Source organism: Salmo salar, chromosome ssa05 (genome assembly GCF_905237065.1).
Source record: "Salmo salar chromosome ssa05, Ssal_v3.1, whole genome shotgun sequence".
NCBI lineage: Eukaryota > Metazoa > Chordata > Actinopteri > Salmoniformes > Salmonidae > Salmo > Salmo salar.
Window position 1 is genome coordinate 85,653,286 of NC_059446.1, and position 19,412 is coordinate 85,672,697.

Consider the following 19,412-nt stretch of genomic DNA (forward strand, 5'->3'; position numbering starts at 1 on the left):
TTATATTGCTGTGGATGGAATGTCTGATCTCGATGAGAGATGCGCGTCAAAGGACGGAGGGTGGCCAAGCAATCTGCTCGTGCGCAGAGACGCTCATAATTCAACCACTCCCATCTTCCAGCTCGCTCCGCACCTCTCATCCTGATCTCAGCCCCCGGTCTTGTCTTTTTCGCTGACTCAGTGCCTTAAAACAACATTTTCGCCCCTCTGACCATAGCTGCAACACCCACAGACAGCCATGGCCAAAACTGCAATTGGTAAGGATGCGAGTACGATTTTTCAGCATTGATAATTGTTAGAGTTTGTTATAGGGATGGAGGCTGAGATCTGTGCGGACACCTGCATCATCCTCATTATTTTATTACAGTATATGGGCCCATAGGGACGGCAGACAAAAACTGCTCTTACAGATTGGACATTTTATGGATGATATGATTTTATATCAAGTGTAAGATTTATTCTGGTTAAGATGTTGGCGCGATAGTTTTTTTCTTATTTATAGCGGTTTTATTTACAACGCTGCACCTACTGCTGGTGATACGGCGGCGGCTCTAGAGGAAGCATAATGCAGAGAGACCCCACCCAATACGCCGGTCTGACTACCATTTCAACACAGTCTGACAGGCTGAGATATAATTCCTTTTTTAATTTATGTACTTTTATGAGTATACTCTTATAACGGTTATATCGCTTGTTTGAGCTCGAATATGATAGAGAATGAATTTTAGGTGAATGAAAGGGGCATGCTGACAATGCATTGAATTCAGTGGTCATTTGTTGTGCTACAATAGTTAGTCATGTATTTGTTACCATAATTTGGCTGATATGTATTTAGGATCATTTGGCAGTTTTGTGTGTTTTATATTACAGTAAATGTGGGTTACATTAAAATATTAAACAAAAAGTATAAATGAATAAGGGCCTTGTCATTAATATCAGCCATGATATGCCAATGCAAAACAATAAGGCCTAGAGTATTTTGTTTTAGTGAAGGATTCTACACTGAATTAAACTGTTATATGTCAACATAACACACAATAAAGGGGGAGAGAAAACTATTTGTTGCTTTATGTCTTGACATTTTTCTGAGTTGTTTCTCAGTGGAACTGTAAAAGTGATTGATTATCCAAAAGAATTGATTCTCTTTTCTGTCTAGTCGGACAATAGAATTAGCCAACATTTAAAAGTCATAGGCCTACTTCCTGTTCTCTGATCTCTGTTTTACCTAGAAATATTTGCTCTTGGGGTTCCATAGTGCCGGAATGTATTCTATGTTCAGTAGGCTATGTTCAGTAGGGCCTACATTCTATTATGGAATGGAAATGGATTCATGCAGTTCCATTGGATCTTAGTGATTCTGATGACATGTGGCAGCAGGCTGTTTTGAGCAGTGGGCCGCCAGACAGCAGGCTGGGAGAGTGGTCAGCCCTGCAGCAATGGGCTGCTCCACACGCTGCTGGCCTTTGCAGCAGTTGGCTAATCAGTATTGACAATCTGCAGTCTTCTTCGGACAGAGCTCTTTCTCTAGCTCTCTGATGCTGTACCTTAGTGAAGTCAGGCCTACTAGGACCTAATACAGTAGGGTGATAGTTAAACAGTAGGTATTCATTTTGGTGTTGGTGTTGAGGTAGAGACTTTGTGTGTGCCATATGGAGCCCTGATCCAAAGCGAGTAGGGTGCCATTTTGAATTTGGACACAGCCTGACTCTTCTAAATCCTTCCGTCACTATTGAAGTGTTGACTTCCTCGTAATAATGACAATTAAAACACTATTAAGAAAGAGTAGCATCTATCCTTTAGCTAATGCCCATTAGCTTACTGTTATCAGATCATGATAGAATTCATTAGTAGCGCTCAAGTTCAACAGAAATTCATGATCAGTTATGGGCAGCTCTGGCAAGGATTTTTATTATTTTACCTTTATTTAACCAGGCAAGTCAGTTAAGAACAAACTCTTATTTACAATGACAGCCTAGGAACAGTGGGTTAACTTCCTTGTTCAGGGGCAGAACGACAGATTTTTACCTTGTCAGCTTGGGGATTCGATCTAGCAACCTTTCAGGTGACTAGGTCAACGCTCTAACCACTAGGCTACCTGCCGCCCCAACCACTACCCACTAGGCTACCTACCTGCCGCTTTAATACTGTCAGTGTGAAGCAAGCCTGTATGAATGTCATAAGAATTTTCTATCCTAATGATAATAATTAACAATCAATAAGCTTTGACTAATTCCCAAGGTTTGTAAGACACTGGGTTAATAATAATTAGGCAAAGACTCAGCATCTGCAAAAGGTTCGTACAGTTTATTCAGAGAACGTTCTGAAGTACATTACACAAAGATGTTCATTTTATGCTCCCTCCCTGCTTACGCACATACCTACACACAAACAATAGATATCCTACGCACATACATACACATGAACAGTAGGTGAATTGTATCCCTCCCCAGACTTCTCACCACTGTTAATCACTACCCAGCGCTGTCTGTTCCTTTCCCCCGAGATTAGGGGGACCTTGAAGGTTACTCCCTGTTTTCTCCTAAGTCTCTCCAGGTCGGGTCACACACATGTCTACAGTTCCCTTAGGCCCACTAATACACACACACATTTCTCTTCCTTCCGGGTCTCTACTAGACCTTATGGGACTTACATTCAGTACTTTAATTATTCATTACACATGCTGCATAACTACTAATTACTAATCAGTTACGTTTCAGGGATGGATTCTTTATTAATTTACTTTGATTATATAATTTCCTTATCAATGATCAATGAATGTTCTGTATGGGCCACTCTGGCTCGGACAAGGCTTTAATACTTTCAGTGTGAAGCAAGCCTGTATGAATGTTCTGTATGGGCCGCTCTGGCTCGGACAAGGCTTTAATACTGTCAGTGTGAAGCAAGCCTGTATGAATGTTCTGTATGGGCCGCTCTGGCTCGGACAAGGCTTTAATACTGTCAGTGTGAAGCAAGCCTGTATGAATGTTCTGTATGGGCCACTCTGGCTCGGACAAGGCTTTAATACTGTCAGTGTGAAGCAAGCCTGTATGAATGTTCCGTATGGGCCGGTCTGGCTCGGAAAAGGCTTTAATTCTGTCGGTGTGAAGCAAGCCTGTATGAATGTTCTGTATGGGCCACTCTGGCTCGGAAAAGGCTTTAATTCTGTCAGTGTGAAGCAAGCCTGTATGAATGATCTTTATTCCACAGTCAATAAACAGCATAATGACAATGTTATCTCCTATAGGTGCCATTATAGTGACTTTGGTTGTGTCTAAAATGGCACCCTGTTCCCTATAGTGCTTTACTGTTGCACTATATAGAGAATAGTGTGCTAAATAGCACTATATAGAGAATAGGGTGCTAAAGCACTATATATAGAATAGAGTGCTAAAGCACTATGTAGAGAATAGTGTGCTAAATAGCACTATATAGAGAATAGGGTGCTAAAGCACCATATAGGGAATAGAGGGCCATTTTGGACTCCTCCACGTAGCAGTGTTAACAGTCTGGTGTGTTTGTATTCCCTCAGCATACAAAGAGAAGATGAAGGAGCTGTCTGTTTTCTCCCTCATCTGCTCCTGCTTCTATCCAGAGGCACGCAACAAGCTGGTCGTCTGTGAGTTCGAAGGTAAGAACCAGGTCACACGAGAGGTAAGAACCAATCAGGATAGGAAAGTTACTACAGATATTGCAGGAGTTAACTCTTGAAATTAGACATGTCTGTCGTAAGGACAACTTGGTTGCTGATTATCTCCCAAGGGTGGGCAGTTAATACGTTTTGCATTTAGCCAGTTTGTTGCCCTGGCTCACAATTTGTTTTGAGTATTGTCTTGGTTGAGCTCGTTCCAAGGGACGAGAGTTATAGAAGCGTACGTGAGTTTTTCAAAAACACGTGAGTTTTAGGAAACTATAAGAAAAAAAAAGAGGAAAAATAAGATTGTAAAATAAAAATAAATAAAATAATATGTTCCAGTTTATATATATGTATATATATATATATATATATATATATATATATATATATATATATATATATATATATATATATATATATATATATATATATATAAAATACCAGTCAGAAGTTTGACACACCTACTCATTCAAGGGTTTTTCAACAGGACAATGACCCAACACACCTCCAGGTAACCTCAAAGGCAAAGGGTCTCTACTTTGAAGAATCTTAAATATAAAATATATTTTGATTTATTTAACACTTTTGTGGTTACTACATGATTCAATGTGTTATTTCATAATTTAGATGTCTTCACTATTATTCTACAATGTAGAAAAGAGTAAAAATAAAGAAAAACCCTGGAATGAATGGGTGTGTCCAAACTTTTGACTGGTACTGAATAGATGGTACTGTACTGGTACTGTATATATGGTACTGTACTGGTACTGTATAGATGGAAATGTACTGGTACTGTATAGATGGTAATGTATAGATGGTACTGTACTGGTACTGTATAGATGGTACTGTACTGGTACTGTATAGATGGTACTGTACTGGTACTGTATAGATGGAAATGTACTGGTAATGTATAGATGATACTGTACTGGTACTGTATAGATGGTACTGTACTGGTACTGTATAGATGGTACTGTACTGGTACTGTATAGATGGAAATGTACTGGTACTGTATAGATGGTAATGTATAGATGGTACTGTACTGGTACTGTATAGATGGTACTGTACTGGTACTGTATAGATGGTACCGTACTGGTACTGTATAGATGGTACTGTACTGGTACTGTACAGATGGTAATGTACTGGTACTGTACTGGTACTGTATAGATGGTACTGTACTGGTACTGTATAGATGGTACTGTACTGGTACTGTACTGGTACTGTACTGGTACTGTATAGATGGTACAACCGCTGGTACTGTATAGATGGTACAACACTGGTACTGCACTGGTACTTTATAGATGGTACTGTACTGGTACTGTATAGATGGTACAACACTGGTACTGTATAGATGGCACTGTATAGATGGTACTGTATAGATGGTACTGTACTGGTACTGTACTGGTACTGTATAGATGGTACTGTACTGGTACTGTATAGATGGTACTGTATAGATGGTACTGTACTGGTACTGTATAGATGGTACTGTACTGGTACTGTATAGATGGTACTGTATAGATGGTACTGTACTGGTACTGTATAGATGGTAATGTACTGGTACTGTATAGATGGTACTGTACTGGTACTGTATAGATGGTACTGTACCGGTACTGTATAGATGGTACTGTACTGGTACTGTATAGATGGTACTGTATAGATGGTACTGTACTGGTACTGAATAGATGGTACTGTATAGATGGTACTGTACTGGTACTGTATAGATGGTACTGTATAGATGGTACTGTACTGGTACTGTATAGATGGTACTGTATAGATGGTACTGTACTGGTACTGTATAGATGGTACTGTACTGGTACTGTATAGATGGTACTGTACTGGTACTGTATAGACGCGGAGTGTTAACTCCTTTAGTTGGCGCGCCCTGTTTTGATTTCTAGACAAATAAAATCCTTTAGTTGCTTGTATTTTGCTCCACTTTTTTGGTTTGCTTCCTGTCTTGAAGTTTGGTGTTGGTTTTCTTTTGTTTGCCTCTTCTTGGTGAATTTAGTGGGTCTCATGGTGGGTATCTTTCATGTTCCAGTTGTTGTTGCTAGTCAACTTTCAGTGGACACCCACATGAGTGCATTTCAGAACCCCTCCTTAAACTCCACCTGTTTCGTTTTGGTTGTTGGTCAGGGACTCTTTGTTCCCCCTTTTGTTGGAGTGACATTTTTGGTTTCCTTGCTGGGGAACGTAACACAACACTTTTTAATTCCAATGCGTCATCTTTCAGATCAAGTCAAAGCATTGTAGTCTGAATTTCACTGTACCTGATGCCATTTCAGCTCAATCCAGGAGCTGGGCCCTATATTGTATTTGTGGATATTTATTGTTTTGGATGTCCTCCTGAACTGAAGAACATGACTTTATTGTCCAAAGTACATGGATGTCCAACAGAGAACTGTCTCATGCTTAATTCCAACCCCTCAGAAAAACATCCACAAGACACACATGAAATGAAGTGGTTTCACATGCACCCATCTTCCCATATCTTTTGGACATGTCCTATATTACAACCCTCCTGGACAAACATAATCTCTAATCTCTACATAATGAAGTGGTTTCACATGCACCCATCTTCCCATATCTTTTGGACATGTCCTAAATTACAACCCTCCTGGACAAACATAATCTCTAATCTCTACATAATGAAGTGGTTTCACATGCACGCATCTTCCCATATCTTTTGGACATGTCCTATATTACAACCCTCCTGGACAAACATAATCTCTAATCTCTACATAATGAAGTGGTTTCACATGCACCCATCTTCCCATATCTTTTGGACATGTCCTAAATTACAACCCTCCTGGACAAACATAATCTCTAAACACAATCTCTAAATGTCTAAAAGACATGTTTAAAGTGGACATCCAAATAACATAACGTATCTCAGAATTTCTCCACAAGCACTCAACAATACTGACAAACTGCTCTCTAAAATCGTTTTAGCCGTGAGTAAGAATGCAATAGGAAGACACTGGCTATCACCTCAATTACCAACCATCCTGAACACAGAAGACCAGAACCCAGAACTTAGAAGACCAGACTCCAGAAGACCAGAACCCAGAAGACCAGAACCCAGAAGACCAGACCACAGAAACAAATTATAAACTTTTTCACTTGTTTTCAGACATGGAGGTGAAGCCAATCAACAAGCGGGCGTCGGGCCAAGCCTTTGAGGTGATTCTGAAGCCCCCCCTCCCGGTGTCAGATGCGGCCCACAGCATCGCTTCACCCCCCAAGAGGGAGGTGTCCCTAGAGGACATCCAGAAGAAATTGGAGGCAGCTGAGGACCGGAGGAGGGTGAGTAGTAGAACTATAGAACTAGAATGATAAAACTGCGGTACACTAAGAAAAAAGATCCCAAAAGTGTTCTTCGGCTGTCCCCTTAGTAGAACCCTTTTTGGTTCCGTGGTTCTACCCGCAACCAAAATGTCTGCTGTCTGATAGCACCTTTTTTTCCTTAGAGTGTATAAAATTCTAGATCTTTGAGTAGGCAACCCAAGGGCCCTGCATGTTGATATAATAATTAATATCCATATAATTAGAATCAACAGAACAGCTGTCCCATTCAAGTTCATATTCCGTGGTGGATGGATCGGCAGCCATATTGAATGTACGAGTCAAATTACTGTGGTCTGAGGTGCTTTGACCATTCTAGTGATGCCAACTCTATGGTGACATCCATGGTCTCTCTGTGGTCCAGTCCCAGGAGGCCCAGGTGCTGAGGGCCCTGGCAGAGAAGAGGGAGCATGAGAGGGATGTGCTGCTCAAGGCCATGGAAGAGAACAACAACTTCAGCAAAATGGCGGAGGAGAAGCTCACCATGAAGATGGAGCAAATCAAGGAGAACCGGGAGGCCCACCTTGCAGCCATGATGGAACGCCTGCAGGAGAAGGTGAGAGAAGACTGGCCAGCAGTACTGTAGTAGTAGTAATGGAGTAGTAGTAGTAGTAGTTGTAGCAGTAGTACTGTGTTAGTAGTAGTAGTAGTAGTAATGTAGTTGTAGTATAGTAGTCAGAGTAGTAGTATAAATAATGTAGTAGTATTGATGTAGTAGTAGTAGTAGTAGTAGTAGTAGTAGTAGTAGTAGTATTAGTAGTAGTAGTAGTAGTAGTAGTAGTAGTGTAGTAGTAGTAATAGGTAGTAGTAGTAGTAGTAATAGAGTAGTAGGTGCAAGGGAGTAGTAGTAGTAATACTGTAGTAGTAGGAGTAGTAGTACTGTAGTAGTAGTCATGGAGTAGTAGTATTAGTACTATAGTAGTAATAGTAGTAGTAGTAATGAAGTAGTAGTAGTAGTAGTAGTAGTGGTAGTAGTGGTACTGTAGTAGTAGTAGTACTGTAGTAGTAGTCATGGAGTAGTCATAGTCATAGCCATGATGGAACGCCTGCAGGAGAAGGTGAGAGAAGACTGGCCAGCAGTACTGTAGTAGTAGTAATGGAGTAGTAGTAATAGTAGTTGTAGCAGTAGTACTGTGGTAGTAGTAGTAGTAGTAGTAATGTAGTTGTAGTAGTAGTAGTAGTAGTAGTAGTAGTAGTGGTGGTATTAGTAGTAGTACTATTGAAGTAGTAGTACTGTAGTAGTAGTAGTACTGCAGTAGTAGTAGTAGTTCTGTGGTAGTAGCAGTAATGGTGTAGCAGGGTAGTAATGTCTTAGTAATGTAAGATGGAGCAGATCAAGGAGAACCGCCAGGCCAACCTGGCAGCCATGATGGATCGCCTGCAGGAGAAGGTGTGATCTAGAATTAGAATGATAGAACTACAATTAAAATAGAGTCTTCATTCTAAGAGACCACTAGGGGTGCATCCTGACTGCATATGCTATAGCTCTAACTTCCTGTCCAGTGTGGATATCAACTTCCTCCTCTCTATCTGTGGTGTCTGTGTCCTGTGTTTCAGGAGAGACATGCAGCCGTGGTGCGCAGGAACAAAGAGCTGAGGGAAGAGCTGACAGCGTGAGCCCCACCTCTCCCCAACGTCCACCAACCACGTCCCTCCACCCAGCCTCACCCCTGGAAACTCCACAGCAGACACCAAGCCCTGGAGAGTGGAGGACTTCACTACCAACACACTACATCACCCACCTGACCCCTCCACACACACACACACACACACACACACACTATCAGTATTAACAGTATTTTTAAATGGATAATTAATGATTTACTTTTTTTTCGAAGGGGAAAAATCAACATGAAAACATGGGTATTATTTTGTAAATACTTCATTTTTGTATCTATCTTGATGGGTAGACTAGGCTGATTGAGCGCAAACAAGTGTATCAAATGTACTGCGTTGTACAATTTCAAATGTTTAATTTGTTATCTAATTATTTATTGGTTCTTGAAATTTGAATGTACAATAATTTATTTGTGAAAGTATTTTTTGGTGTTGTGAGTTGGTTGTTAGCTGGCGTTTGTATTGTTTTCTGATGATGTCAGTTTCTGTGTCTTTGTGAAGAATGTTAACAGGTCGTGAACTCAGAATCCTGACAGCGCATCCCATTTTATCACCTCACACACACACACACACACACACACACACACACACACACACACACACACACACACACACACACACACACACACACACACACACACACACACACACACACACACACACACACACACACACGCTATGAACGCACATTAACAATCTGCCAAACTCTCGGCTTAAAATGTCCACATGTCCTGAAAGGATCTTGAGGTAGCTGGAACAAGAGAGGTGATTGGTCCTCTTTAACAATGTGTCTCCAGAAGGATCAACTGTTTATCACTTCCTCCAGACTGACCCCTGACTATATATGGCACCTGTTCCCTATAAAGTGCACTACTGTTGACCAGAGTAGTGCAGTTATAAGGGTATAGTGTTCCATTTGGGATGCAGGCCAGGTGATTAACTTTAGTTTACTCTAGTCTGATATGTCCACTGAGTCTGGAGACTTGAATGTTATGACATCATAGAGCCACCATACATGACATCCTGGCCAGTAGAATGTTCTAAAGCCCCCTTTCCTTTATCTTGATAGACTAACAGCGACACACGTTCACTCTAAGTCTACGTGTGTGTGTGTGTGTGTGTGTGTGTGTGTGTGTGTATGTGTGTGTGTGTGTTTCAAGTGAGGTGTCATATCATCAGCGTCCTCTCTCTGGTAGTTCCATAGACAGAGAATGGATGCTCCACATTCAGCCCACTAAAATGACCCTTTTTAGATATGTCACAACGATCTGCCAGCATCCTTCACAAGCTGACTACTACAGTACAAGTGTTCTCCCTCCATGTGTCTCAAGCTTCGCTGAATAAAGCTTTGGGGTTCTGTCAACATGACATGTACCATCTCATTATTTTCTGTGCTAAAGACAAGGAAACATGTAAACTGCCAAATAAAAGAACCAATGACTTAAACATATTGAGTGGCGTTGATGTTTTAGGAATGATTGTCCTGCTGTCGATAACAGACGTTGAGTAGGCTACTGTAAGTGATGTCAGTAGAACAGGGTTTCCCAAACTCGGCCCTGGGGACCCCAAGGGGTGCACCTTTTGGTTTTTGCCCAAGCACTACACAGCTGATTCAAATAATCAACTAATCAATCAGCGTTGATGATTTGAGTCAGCTGTGTAGTGCTAGGGGAGAAAACTGAACGTTCCCTTGGGGGCCCCAGGACCCAGTTTGAGAAACCCTGAAGTAGACTATCACCCTTCTTTTATTTCCTTTTCTTTTAAATGCCCCCGATTGTAGCTGATTATTGGGACAAACAAAACAATGTAAATCACATTTGTCTTAATCTGGATTTATTGTGTTGAATGTAGAGCAACACTAGCAGAGTGGAGTTTGGTCCCACATCAAGGCATCAGGGACTGTTTACAGGCTTGCTGGGTTAGGTACTGTAACCCTGGGTTACTGTAGAATACATGGTGGGCAGCAAACCAATCAGGGAGGAGGAGGCAACTACCCATTAACCGAAAATGTCCGAAAATGGCTGATAAACAGAATTCTTTAATTGTTCAAATGTATTTCTGAGCATTCTTGGAATCTCTGAAATAACTTCAACTGCATTCTCAACTTCCTTCGCAATTTGATCTTCTATGGGTGGAGTTGTGTCGGGACAGAGATCTTTCTTTGGATCCACGAACGTCGCTGGTGGCAGACTGAGACAATCCACCTGTTTCTTATAGAAGTCCAGTTCAGTAGCAGTGAGCTCCCTTCTCCTACTGTAGAGTGTTAGAGAGGTGTAGGTCTTCCCATCCTCATCCCATCTCTCCAGGGTCAGGAGGCAGTCTGAGCACGTTGTCAGGAGAACCTCAGTAACAGGGATGGGGATCACTGAGGTCCATGTGCTATTGTCATGCAGAGTAAAGTTAGAGTCGATCCTGGAGCATCCGAATCCAAAAGCATTTTGATGCGAAATACCGAAGCCATAGAACTGGGCGATGTCAAGAATGTTGTTCTGGGTACTGACTGGGACAGAGACCTCTATCCAGGCACTGTGTAATAAGGTATACAGTATTTGTTCCCAGAAAGGACGGTCTGAACTCTCAGCAATATACACCCACTTCCCCAGAGTCTGCAAGATGGAAAGGCAGATAGACAATAACTGGGTTAGCTGACACAAACAACCCTGTCTCCCTAACCATGGGTGGACAGACAGACGACGGACAGACACACACACACATAGACAGACAGACAGACAGACAGACAGACACACAGAGACAGACACACACACAGAGACAGACACACACACAGAGACAGACACACACACACAGACAGACACAGAGACAGACAGACAGACACACACACACAGACAGACAGACAGACAGACGGACAGACGGACAGACGGACAGGTGGATGGACAGACCGACAGTACAGTTCAGTAGATAGTACCTGAGTGACACTGCTCAGCTCCAGTGGTCTCAGGAGATCCTCACAGGTTAAAGGGGCCGCCTGGGAGCCACTCACTGAGAGAAGGCCCAGGACAACGGTGACACACACAGCCAGCATCATATCTCAATATGTCTCACTCACTATAATGAATCTCCCTGTGTCTCTGTACAGTAAGTCTGTCTCACTCTACCTGTTGATGTTTCAGTAATGCTAAGGATAGTTCAAGACTTTTATATGATCGAATGTTTGCTCTCCTCTGCCTTTCATGGTACAACAGATCAGCCAGTACAATGAGGTCGTTCTCCTATAGCTCCTCCCACTGTCCTGCTCTGCTGTCTGGGTCACAGTTCCACCACTGTTGCTTAATCTAAAAAGACTCCTAATCTCCTGTGGACAGACTACATCATTTAAAATGAGTATCTACAGCAAATAAGTAACATTTTAGTGCTGAGTTCGTGAAATTAACCTATTCTTAAACAAAACTTGAACTGAAGGGTCAACATAACATACTGACTGTAAAAACAACCTGAACTCAGGAGTCAACGTAACATACTGACTGTAAAAACAACCTGAACTCAGGAGTCAACGTAACATACTCTGTAAAAACAACCTGAACTCAGGGGTCAAACATAACATACTGACTGTAAAAACAACCTGAACTCAGGAGTCAACGTAACATACTGACTGTAAAAACAACCTGAACTCAGGAGTCAACGTAACATACTGACTGTCAAAACAACCTGAACTCAGGGGTCAACATAACATACTGACTGTCAAAACAACCTGAACTCAGGAGTCAACGTAACATACTGACTGTAAAAACAACCTGAACTCAGGAGTCAACGTAACATACTGACTGTCAAAACAACCTGAACTCAGGGGTCAACATAACATACTGACTGTAAAAAAAACTAAAATTAAAAAACGAAATGTCTTAGTAATGTAAGATGGAACAGATCAAGGAGACTACCACACATTCTAAGAGACCACTAGGGGTGCATCCTGACTGCATATGCTATAGCTCTAACTTCCTGTCCAGTGTGGATATCAACTTCCTCCTCTCTATCTGTGGTGTCTGTGTCCTGTGTTTCAGGAGAGACATGCAGCCGTGGTGCGCAGGAACAAAGAGCTGAGGGAAGAGCTGACAGCGTGAGCCCCACCTCTCCCCAACGTCCACCAACCACGTCCCTCCACCCAGCCTCACCCCTGGAAACTCCACAGCAGACACCAAGCCCTGGAGAGTGGAGGACTTCACTACCAACACACTACATCACCCACCTGACCCCTCCACACACACACACACACACACACACACACACACACACACACACACACACACACACACACACACACACACACACACACACACACACACACACACACACACACACACAGGTGAGGTGATTGGTCCTCTTTAACAATGTGTCTCCAGAAGGATCAACTGTTTATCACTTCCTCCAGACTGACCCCTGACTATATATGGCACCTGTTCCCTATAAAGTGCACTACTGTTGACCAGAGTAGTGCAGTTATAAGGGTATAGTGTTCCATTTGGGATGCAGGCCAGGTGATTAACTTTAGTTTACTCTAGTCTGATATGTCCACTGAGTCTGGAGACTTGAATGTTATGACATCATAGAGCCACCATACATGACATCCTGGCCAGTAGAATGTTCTAAAGCCCCCTTTCCTTTATCTTGATAGACTAACAGCGACACACGTTCACTCTAAGTCTACGTGTGTGTGTGTGTGTGTGTGTGTGTGTGTGTGTGTGTATGTGTGTGTGTGTGTTTCAAGTGAGGTGTCATATCATCAGCGTCCTCTCTCTGGTAGTTCCATAGACAGAGAATGGATGCTCCACATTCAGCCCACTAAAATGACCCTTTTTAGATATGTCACAACGATCTGCCAGCATCCTTCACAAGCTGACTACTACAGTACAAGTGTTCTCCCTCCATGTGTCTCAAGCTTCGCTGAATAAAGCTTTGGGGTTCTGTCAACATGACATGTACCATCTCATTATTTTCTGTGCTAAAGACAAGGAAACATGTAAACTGCCAAATAAAAGAACCAATGACTTAAACATATTGAGTGGCGTTGATGTTTTAGGAATGATTGTCCTGCTGTCGATAACAGACGTTGAGTAGGCTACTGTAAGTGATGTCAGTAGAACAGGGTTTCCCAAACTCGGCCCTGGGGACCCCAAGGGGTGCACCTTTTGGTTTTTGCCCAAGCACTACACAGCTGATTCAAATAATCAACTAATCAATCAGCGTTGATGATTTGAGTCAGCTGTGTAGTGCTAGGGGAGAAAAACTGAACGTTCCCTTGGGGGCCCCAGGACCCAGTTTGAGAAACCCTGAAGTAGACTATCACCCTTCTTTTATTTCCTTTTCTTTTTAAATGCCCCCGATTGTAGCTGATTATTGGGACAAACAAAACAATGTAAATCACATTTGTCTTAATCTGGATTTATTGTGTTGAATGTAGAGCAACACTAGCAGAGTGGAGTTTGGTCCCACATCAAGGCATCAGGGACATTTTACAGGCTTGCTGGGTTAGGTACTGTAACCCTGGGTTACTGTAGAATACATGGTGGGCAGCAAACCAATCAGGGAGGAGGAGGCAACTACTCATTAACCGAAAATGTCAGAAAATGGCTGATAAACAGAATTCTTTAATTGTTCAAATGTATTTCTGAGCATTCTTGGAATCTCTGAAATAAAATTAACTGCATTCTCAAATTCCTTCTCAATTTGATCTTCTAAGAGTGGAGTTGTGTCGGGACAGAGATCTTTCTTTGGATCCACGAACGTCGCTGGTGGCAGACTGAGACAATCCACCTGTTTCTTATAGAAGTCCAGTTCAGTAGCAGTGAGCTCCCTTCTCCTACTGTAGAGTGTTAGAGAGGTGAAGGTCTCCCCATCCTCATCCCATCTCTCCAGGGTCAGGAGGCAGTCTGAGCACGTTGTCAGGAGAACCTCAGTAACAGTGATGGGGATCACTGAGGTCCATGTGTTATTGTCATGCAGAGTAAAGTTAGAGTCGATCCTGTAGCATCCGAATCCAAAAGCATTTTGATGCGAAATACCGAAGCCATAGAACTGGGCGATGTCAAGAATGTTGTTCTGGGTACTGACTGGGACAGAGACCTCTATCCAGGCACTGTGTAATAAGGTATACAGTATTTGTTCCCAGAAAGGACGGTCTGAACTCTCAGCAATATACACCCACTTTCCCAGAGTCTGCAAGATGGAAAGGCAGATAGACAATAACTGGGTTAGCTGACACATACAACCATGTTTCCCTAACAATAGATGGACAGACAGAAGACGGACAGAGGGACAGACGCACGGAAATGCATACGGACGCACGGATGTACTGACAGACAGACAGATGACAGACAGACGGACAGACATACACAGACAGACGGACTGGACAGACAGATGACGGAAAGACAGACCGATGACGGGCCAACAGACGGACAGACAGACAGTACAGTTCAGTAGATAGTACCTGATTGACACTGCTCAGCTCCAGTGGTCTCAGGAGATCCTCACAGGTTAAAGGGGGCCGCCTGGGAGCCACTCACTGAGAGAAGGCCCAGGACAACGGTGACACACACAGCCAGCATCATATCTCAATATGTCTCACTCACTATAATGAATCTCCCTGTGTCTCTGTACAGTAAGTCTGTCTCACTCTACCTGTTGATGTTTCAGTAATGCTAAGGATAGTTCAAGTCTTTTATATGATCTAATGTTTGCTCTCCTCTGCCTTTCATGGTACAACAGATCAGATGTCAGGGACATTTACTGTTTGTACTGTCTGGCAGAGGAGGCTGGTATGAGGATCTATAGGAGGACGGGCTCATTGTAATGGCTGGAATGGGATAATTGGAACGGTATCAAACACATCAAGAATATGGAAACCATGTTTGACTCCGTTCCATTTTACTACATTCCAGCCATTACAATGAGGCCGTCCTCCTATAGCTCCTCCCTGCTCTGCTGTCTGGGTTCACAGTTCCACCACTGTTGCTAAATCTAAACAAGACAAAGTCCCACTCCTAATCTGGTGTGGACAGACTACATAACATAAAATAAGTATCTGACACAATTATGCAACATTTTAGTTCTGAGTTTCTGAAATCAAATCACATTTTTATTTGTCACATGGGCCGAATACAACCGGTGTAGTTGTATTATAGTGAAATGCTTACTTACAAGCCCTGAACCAACAATGCAGTTTTAAGAAAAATAAGTGTTATGTAAAAAATTGATTAATAAAAAATAGAAGTAACAAGTAATTAAAGAGCAGCAGTAAAATAATAATAGCAAGGCTATATACAGGGGGGTACCAGTACAGTGTCAATGTGGAGGCTATATACAGGGGGTACCAGTACAGAGTCAATGTGGAGGCTATATACAGGGGGTACCGGTACAGAGTCAATGTGGAGGCTATATACAGGGTGTACCGGTACAGAGTCAATGTGGAGGCTATATACAGGGTGTACCGGTACAGAGTCAATGTGGAGGCTATATACAGGGGGTACCGGTGCAGAGTCAATGTGGAGGCTATATACAGGGTGACGGTACAGAGTCAATGTGGAGGCTATATACAGGGGGGTACCGGTACAGTGTCAATGTGGAGGCTATATACAGGGGGGTACCGGTGCAGAGTCAATGTGGAGGCTATATACAGGGGGGTACCGGTACAGAGTCAATGTGGAGGCTATATACAGGGGGTACCGGTACAGAGTCAATGTGGAGGCTATATACAGGGGGGTACCGGTACAGAGTCAATGTGGAGGCTATATACAGGGGGTACCGGTACAGTGTCAATGTGGAGGCTATATACAGGGGGTACCGGTGCAGAGTCAATGTGGAGGCTATATACAGGGTGTACCGGTACAGAGTCAATGTGGAGGCTATATACAGGGGGTACCGGTACAGTGTCAATGTGGAGGCTATATACAGGGGGTACCGGTGCAGAGTCAATGTGGAGGCTATATACAGGGGGTACCAGTACAGTGTCAATGTGGAGGCTATATACAGGGTGTACCGGTACAGAGTCAATGTGGAGGCTATATACAGGGGGTACCGGTACAGTGTCAATGTGGAGGCTATATACAGGGGGTACCGGTGCAGAGTCAATGTGGAGGCTATATACAGGGGGTACCAGTACAGTGTCAATGTGGAGGCTATATACAGGGGGTACCGGTACAGAGTCAATGTGGAGGCTATATACAGGGGGTACCGGTACAGTGTCAATGTGGAGGCTATATACAGGGGGGTACCGGTACAGAGTCAATGTGGAGGCTATATACAGGGGGGTACCGGTACAGTGTCAATGTGGAGGCTATATACAGGGGGTACCGGAAAAGACTCAATGTGGAGGCTATATACAGGGGGTACCGGTACAGTGTCAATGTGGAGGCTATATACAGGGGGTACTGGTACAGTGTCAATGTGGAGGCTATATACAGGGGGTACCGGTACAGTGTCAATGTGGAGGCTATATACAGGGGGTACCGGTACAGAGTCAATGTGGAGGCTATATACAGGGGGTACCGGTACAGTGTCAATGTGGAGGCTATATACAGGGGGTACCGGTACAGAGTCAATGTGGAGGCTATATACAGGGGGTACCGGTACAGAGTCAATGTGGAGGCTATATACAGGGGGTACCGGTACAGAGTCAATGTGGAGGCTATATACAGGGGGTACCAGTACAGAGTCAATGTGGAGGCTATATACAGGGGGTACCGGTACAGAGTCAATGTGGAGGCTATATACAGGGGGTACAGGTACAGAGTCAATGTGGAGGCTATGTACAGGGGATACCGGTACAGAGTCAATTAAATTGACTATGCATAGATAATAAACAGAGAGTTAAAGAAGGGGGGGCAATGCAAATAGTTTGGGTAGCCATTTAATTAGCTCAGGGCTGCCCAACCCTCTTCCTAGAGATCTACCGTCCTGTGGGCTTTCAGTCCAACCGTAATTGAACACACCTGATTCTACTAATTAGCTGCTCAACAAGACCTTAACTAGCTAAATCAGATATGCTAAATTAGGGTTTGATTGAAAACCTACAGGACAGTAGATCTCCAGGAAAAGGGTTGGGCAGCCCTGGATTAGCTGTCCAGGAGTCTTATGGCTTGGGGGTAGAAGCTGTTTAGAAGCCTCTTGGACCTAGACTTGACGCTCCGGTACTGCTTGCCGTGCGGGAGCAGAGAGAACAGTCTATGATTAGGGTGTCTGGAGTCTTTGACAATTTTTAGGGCATTCCTCTGACACTGCCTGGTATAGAGGTCCTGGATGGCAGGAAGATTGGCCCCAGTGATGTACTGGGCCGTACGCACTACCATCTGTAGAGCCTTCGGGTCGGAGGCCGAGCAGTTGCCGTACCAGGTAGTGATGCAACCAGTCAGGATGCTCTCGATGGTGCAGCTATACATTTTTTTGAGGATCTGAGGACTCATGCCAAATCTTTTCAGTCTCCTGAGGGGGAATAGACTTTGTTGTGCCCTCTTCACGACTGTCTTGGTGGGTTTGGACCATGATAGTTTGTTAGTGATGTGGACACCAAGGAACTTGAAGCTCTCAACCTGCTCCACCACAGCCCCGAATGAACCCATTCTTTAACAAAACCTGAACTCAGGGTTCAACATAACATACTGACTGTAAAAACAACCTGATCTCAGGGGGCAACGTAACATACTGACTGTAAAAACAACCTGATCTCAGGGTTCAACATAACATACTGACTGTAAAAACAACCTGATCTCAGGGGGCAACGTAACATACTGACTGTAAAAACAACCTGATCTCAGGGGGCAACGTAACATACTGACTGTAAAAACAACCTGAACTCAGGGGGCAACGTAACATACTGACTGTAAAAACAACCTGAACTCAGGGGTCAAACATAACATACTGACTGTAAAAACAACCTGAACTCAGGGGTCAACATAACATACTGACTGTAAAAACAACCTGAACTCAGGGGTCAAACATAACATACTGACTGTAAAAACAACCTGAACTCAGGGGTCAACATAACATACTGACTGTAAAAACAACCTGAACTCAGGGGTCAACATAAGATGTAGACTGTAAAAACAACCTGAACTCAGGGGTCAACATAAGATGTAGACCGTAAAAACAACCTGAACTCAGGGGTCAACATAATATACTGACTGTAAAACAGACAATAATTGGGACTGTTACGTGTATTTGCTGGGTATGTGGCTAGATTATGAGGTCAGTCTGTAGACCAACACCCAGTGGGTTTTGTTGACCAGAGGTATGAAACCAGGTGCCTCCCGAGTGGCGCAGTGATCTAAAGCACTGAACTGCAGTGCTAGCTGCGTCATTAGAGATCCTGGTTCGAGTCCAGGCTCTGTCGCAGCCGGTGGCGAACAGTTGGCATTGTCCAGGTTAGGGGCCGGCAGGGTCCCATCGTGCAGTGCATCCACGCAGTGCACGCTGACACTATGTGTATGGTGTTTCCTCTGACACATTGGTGCTCCTGGCTTCCAGGTTAAGCGTGCATTGTGTCAAGAAGCAGCTTGGCTGGGTTGTGTTTTGGAGGACACGCCTCTCGACCTTCGCCTCTCCCGAGTCCGTACGGGAGTTGCAGTGATGGGACAAGACTGTAAATACCAAATGGATACTACGAAAAAGGGGAAGATATCTTTTTTTATAAAAAGAGGGTATGAAACCATAGTGGTAAACACTACTTCTGTTACGAGAAACAGGAAGTTGGCTCGGGACAGAGATCTTTCTGTGGATCCACGAACGTCGCTGGTGGCAGACTGAGACAATCCAACTGTTTCTTATAGAAGTCCAGTTCAGTAGCAGTGAGCTCCCTTCTCCTACTGTAGAGTGT

The 19,412-nt window shown here is 43.4% G+C and overlaps 2 protein-coding genes and 1 long non-coding RNA gene across 4 annotated transcripts; 1 reads left to right on the forward strand and 2 right to left on the reverse strand.

Annotated features, from left to right (window-relative positions):
• Positions 1-72: 72 nt before the first annotated feature.
• On the forward strand, positions 73-13,599 carry LOC106573539 (stathmin-2-like). 2 transcript variants are annotated; one of them, XR_006770031.1, is made up of 6 exons: positions 73-257; positions 3,530-3,628; positions 6,765-6,937; positions 7,341-7,532; positions 8,534-9,358; positions 12,917-13,599. XR_006770031.1 is itself a non-coding variant. In XM_045719236.1 (5 exons), the coding sequence occupies exons 1-5, from the start codon at positions 239-241 to the stop codon at positions 8,591-8,593; spliced, it is 543 nt and encodes a 180-aa protein (XP_045575192.1). In that variant the 5' UTR covers positions 73-238; the 3' UTR covers positions 8,594-10,039. The 2 variants fall into 2 exon arrangements, 1 of the variants encoding a protein (XP_045575192.1); XM_045719236.1 differs by lacking the exon at positions 12,917-13,599 and having other exon boundaries at positions 8,534-10,039.
• On the reverse strand, positions 10,410-11,796 carry LOC106573538 (uncharacterized). The gene is made up of 2 exons (XM_014148663.2): positions 11,517-11,796; positions 10,410-11,199 (listed from the first exon to the last, which is right to left on the reverse strand). Exons 1-2 carry the CDS (start codon positions 11,634-11,636, stop codon positions 10,591-10,593), a joined length of 729 nt encoding a protein of 242 aa, XP_014004138.2. The 5' UTR covers positions 11,637-11,796; the 3' UTR covers positions 10,410-10,590.
• Positions 13,600-13,971: 372 nt separating the features above from the next.
• LOC123743209 (uncharacterized) lies at positions 13,972-15,462 on the reverse strand. Its single transcript, XR_006770032.1, has 2 exons — positions 15,033-15,462; positions 13,972-14,761 (listed from the first exon to the last, which is right to left on the reverse strand). It is a non-coding gene; the product is annotated as an uncharacterized lncRNA (long non-coding RNA).
• Between the last annotated feature and the right edge of the window lie 3,950 nt (positions 15,463-19,412).

Excerpts from the sequence above, each read along its gene's own strand:
- LOC106573539 (XM_045719236.1), top strand. Across the intron at positions 3,629-6,764 it reads GGTCGTCTGTGAGTTCGAAG|ACATGGAGGTGAAGCCAATC; the intron begins GTAAGAACCAGG and ends ACTTGTTTTCAG. Across the intron at positions 7,533-8,533 it reads TGGAACGCCTGCAGGAGAAG|GAGAGACATGCAGCCGTGGT; the intron begins GTGAGAGAAGAC and ends CCTGTGTTTCAG.
- LOC106573538 (XM_014148663.2), bottom strand. The coding sequence starts at position 11,636 with ATGATGCTGGCTGTGTGTGTCACCGTTGTCCTGGGCCTTCTCTCAGTG. Across the intron at positions 11,200-11,516 it reads AGCTGAGCAGTGTCACTCAG|ACTCTGGGGAAGTGGGTGTA; the intron begins GTACTATCTACT and ends TCCATCTTGCAG.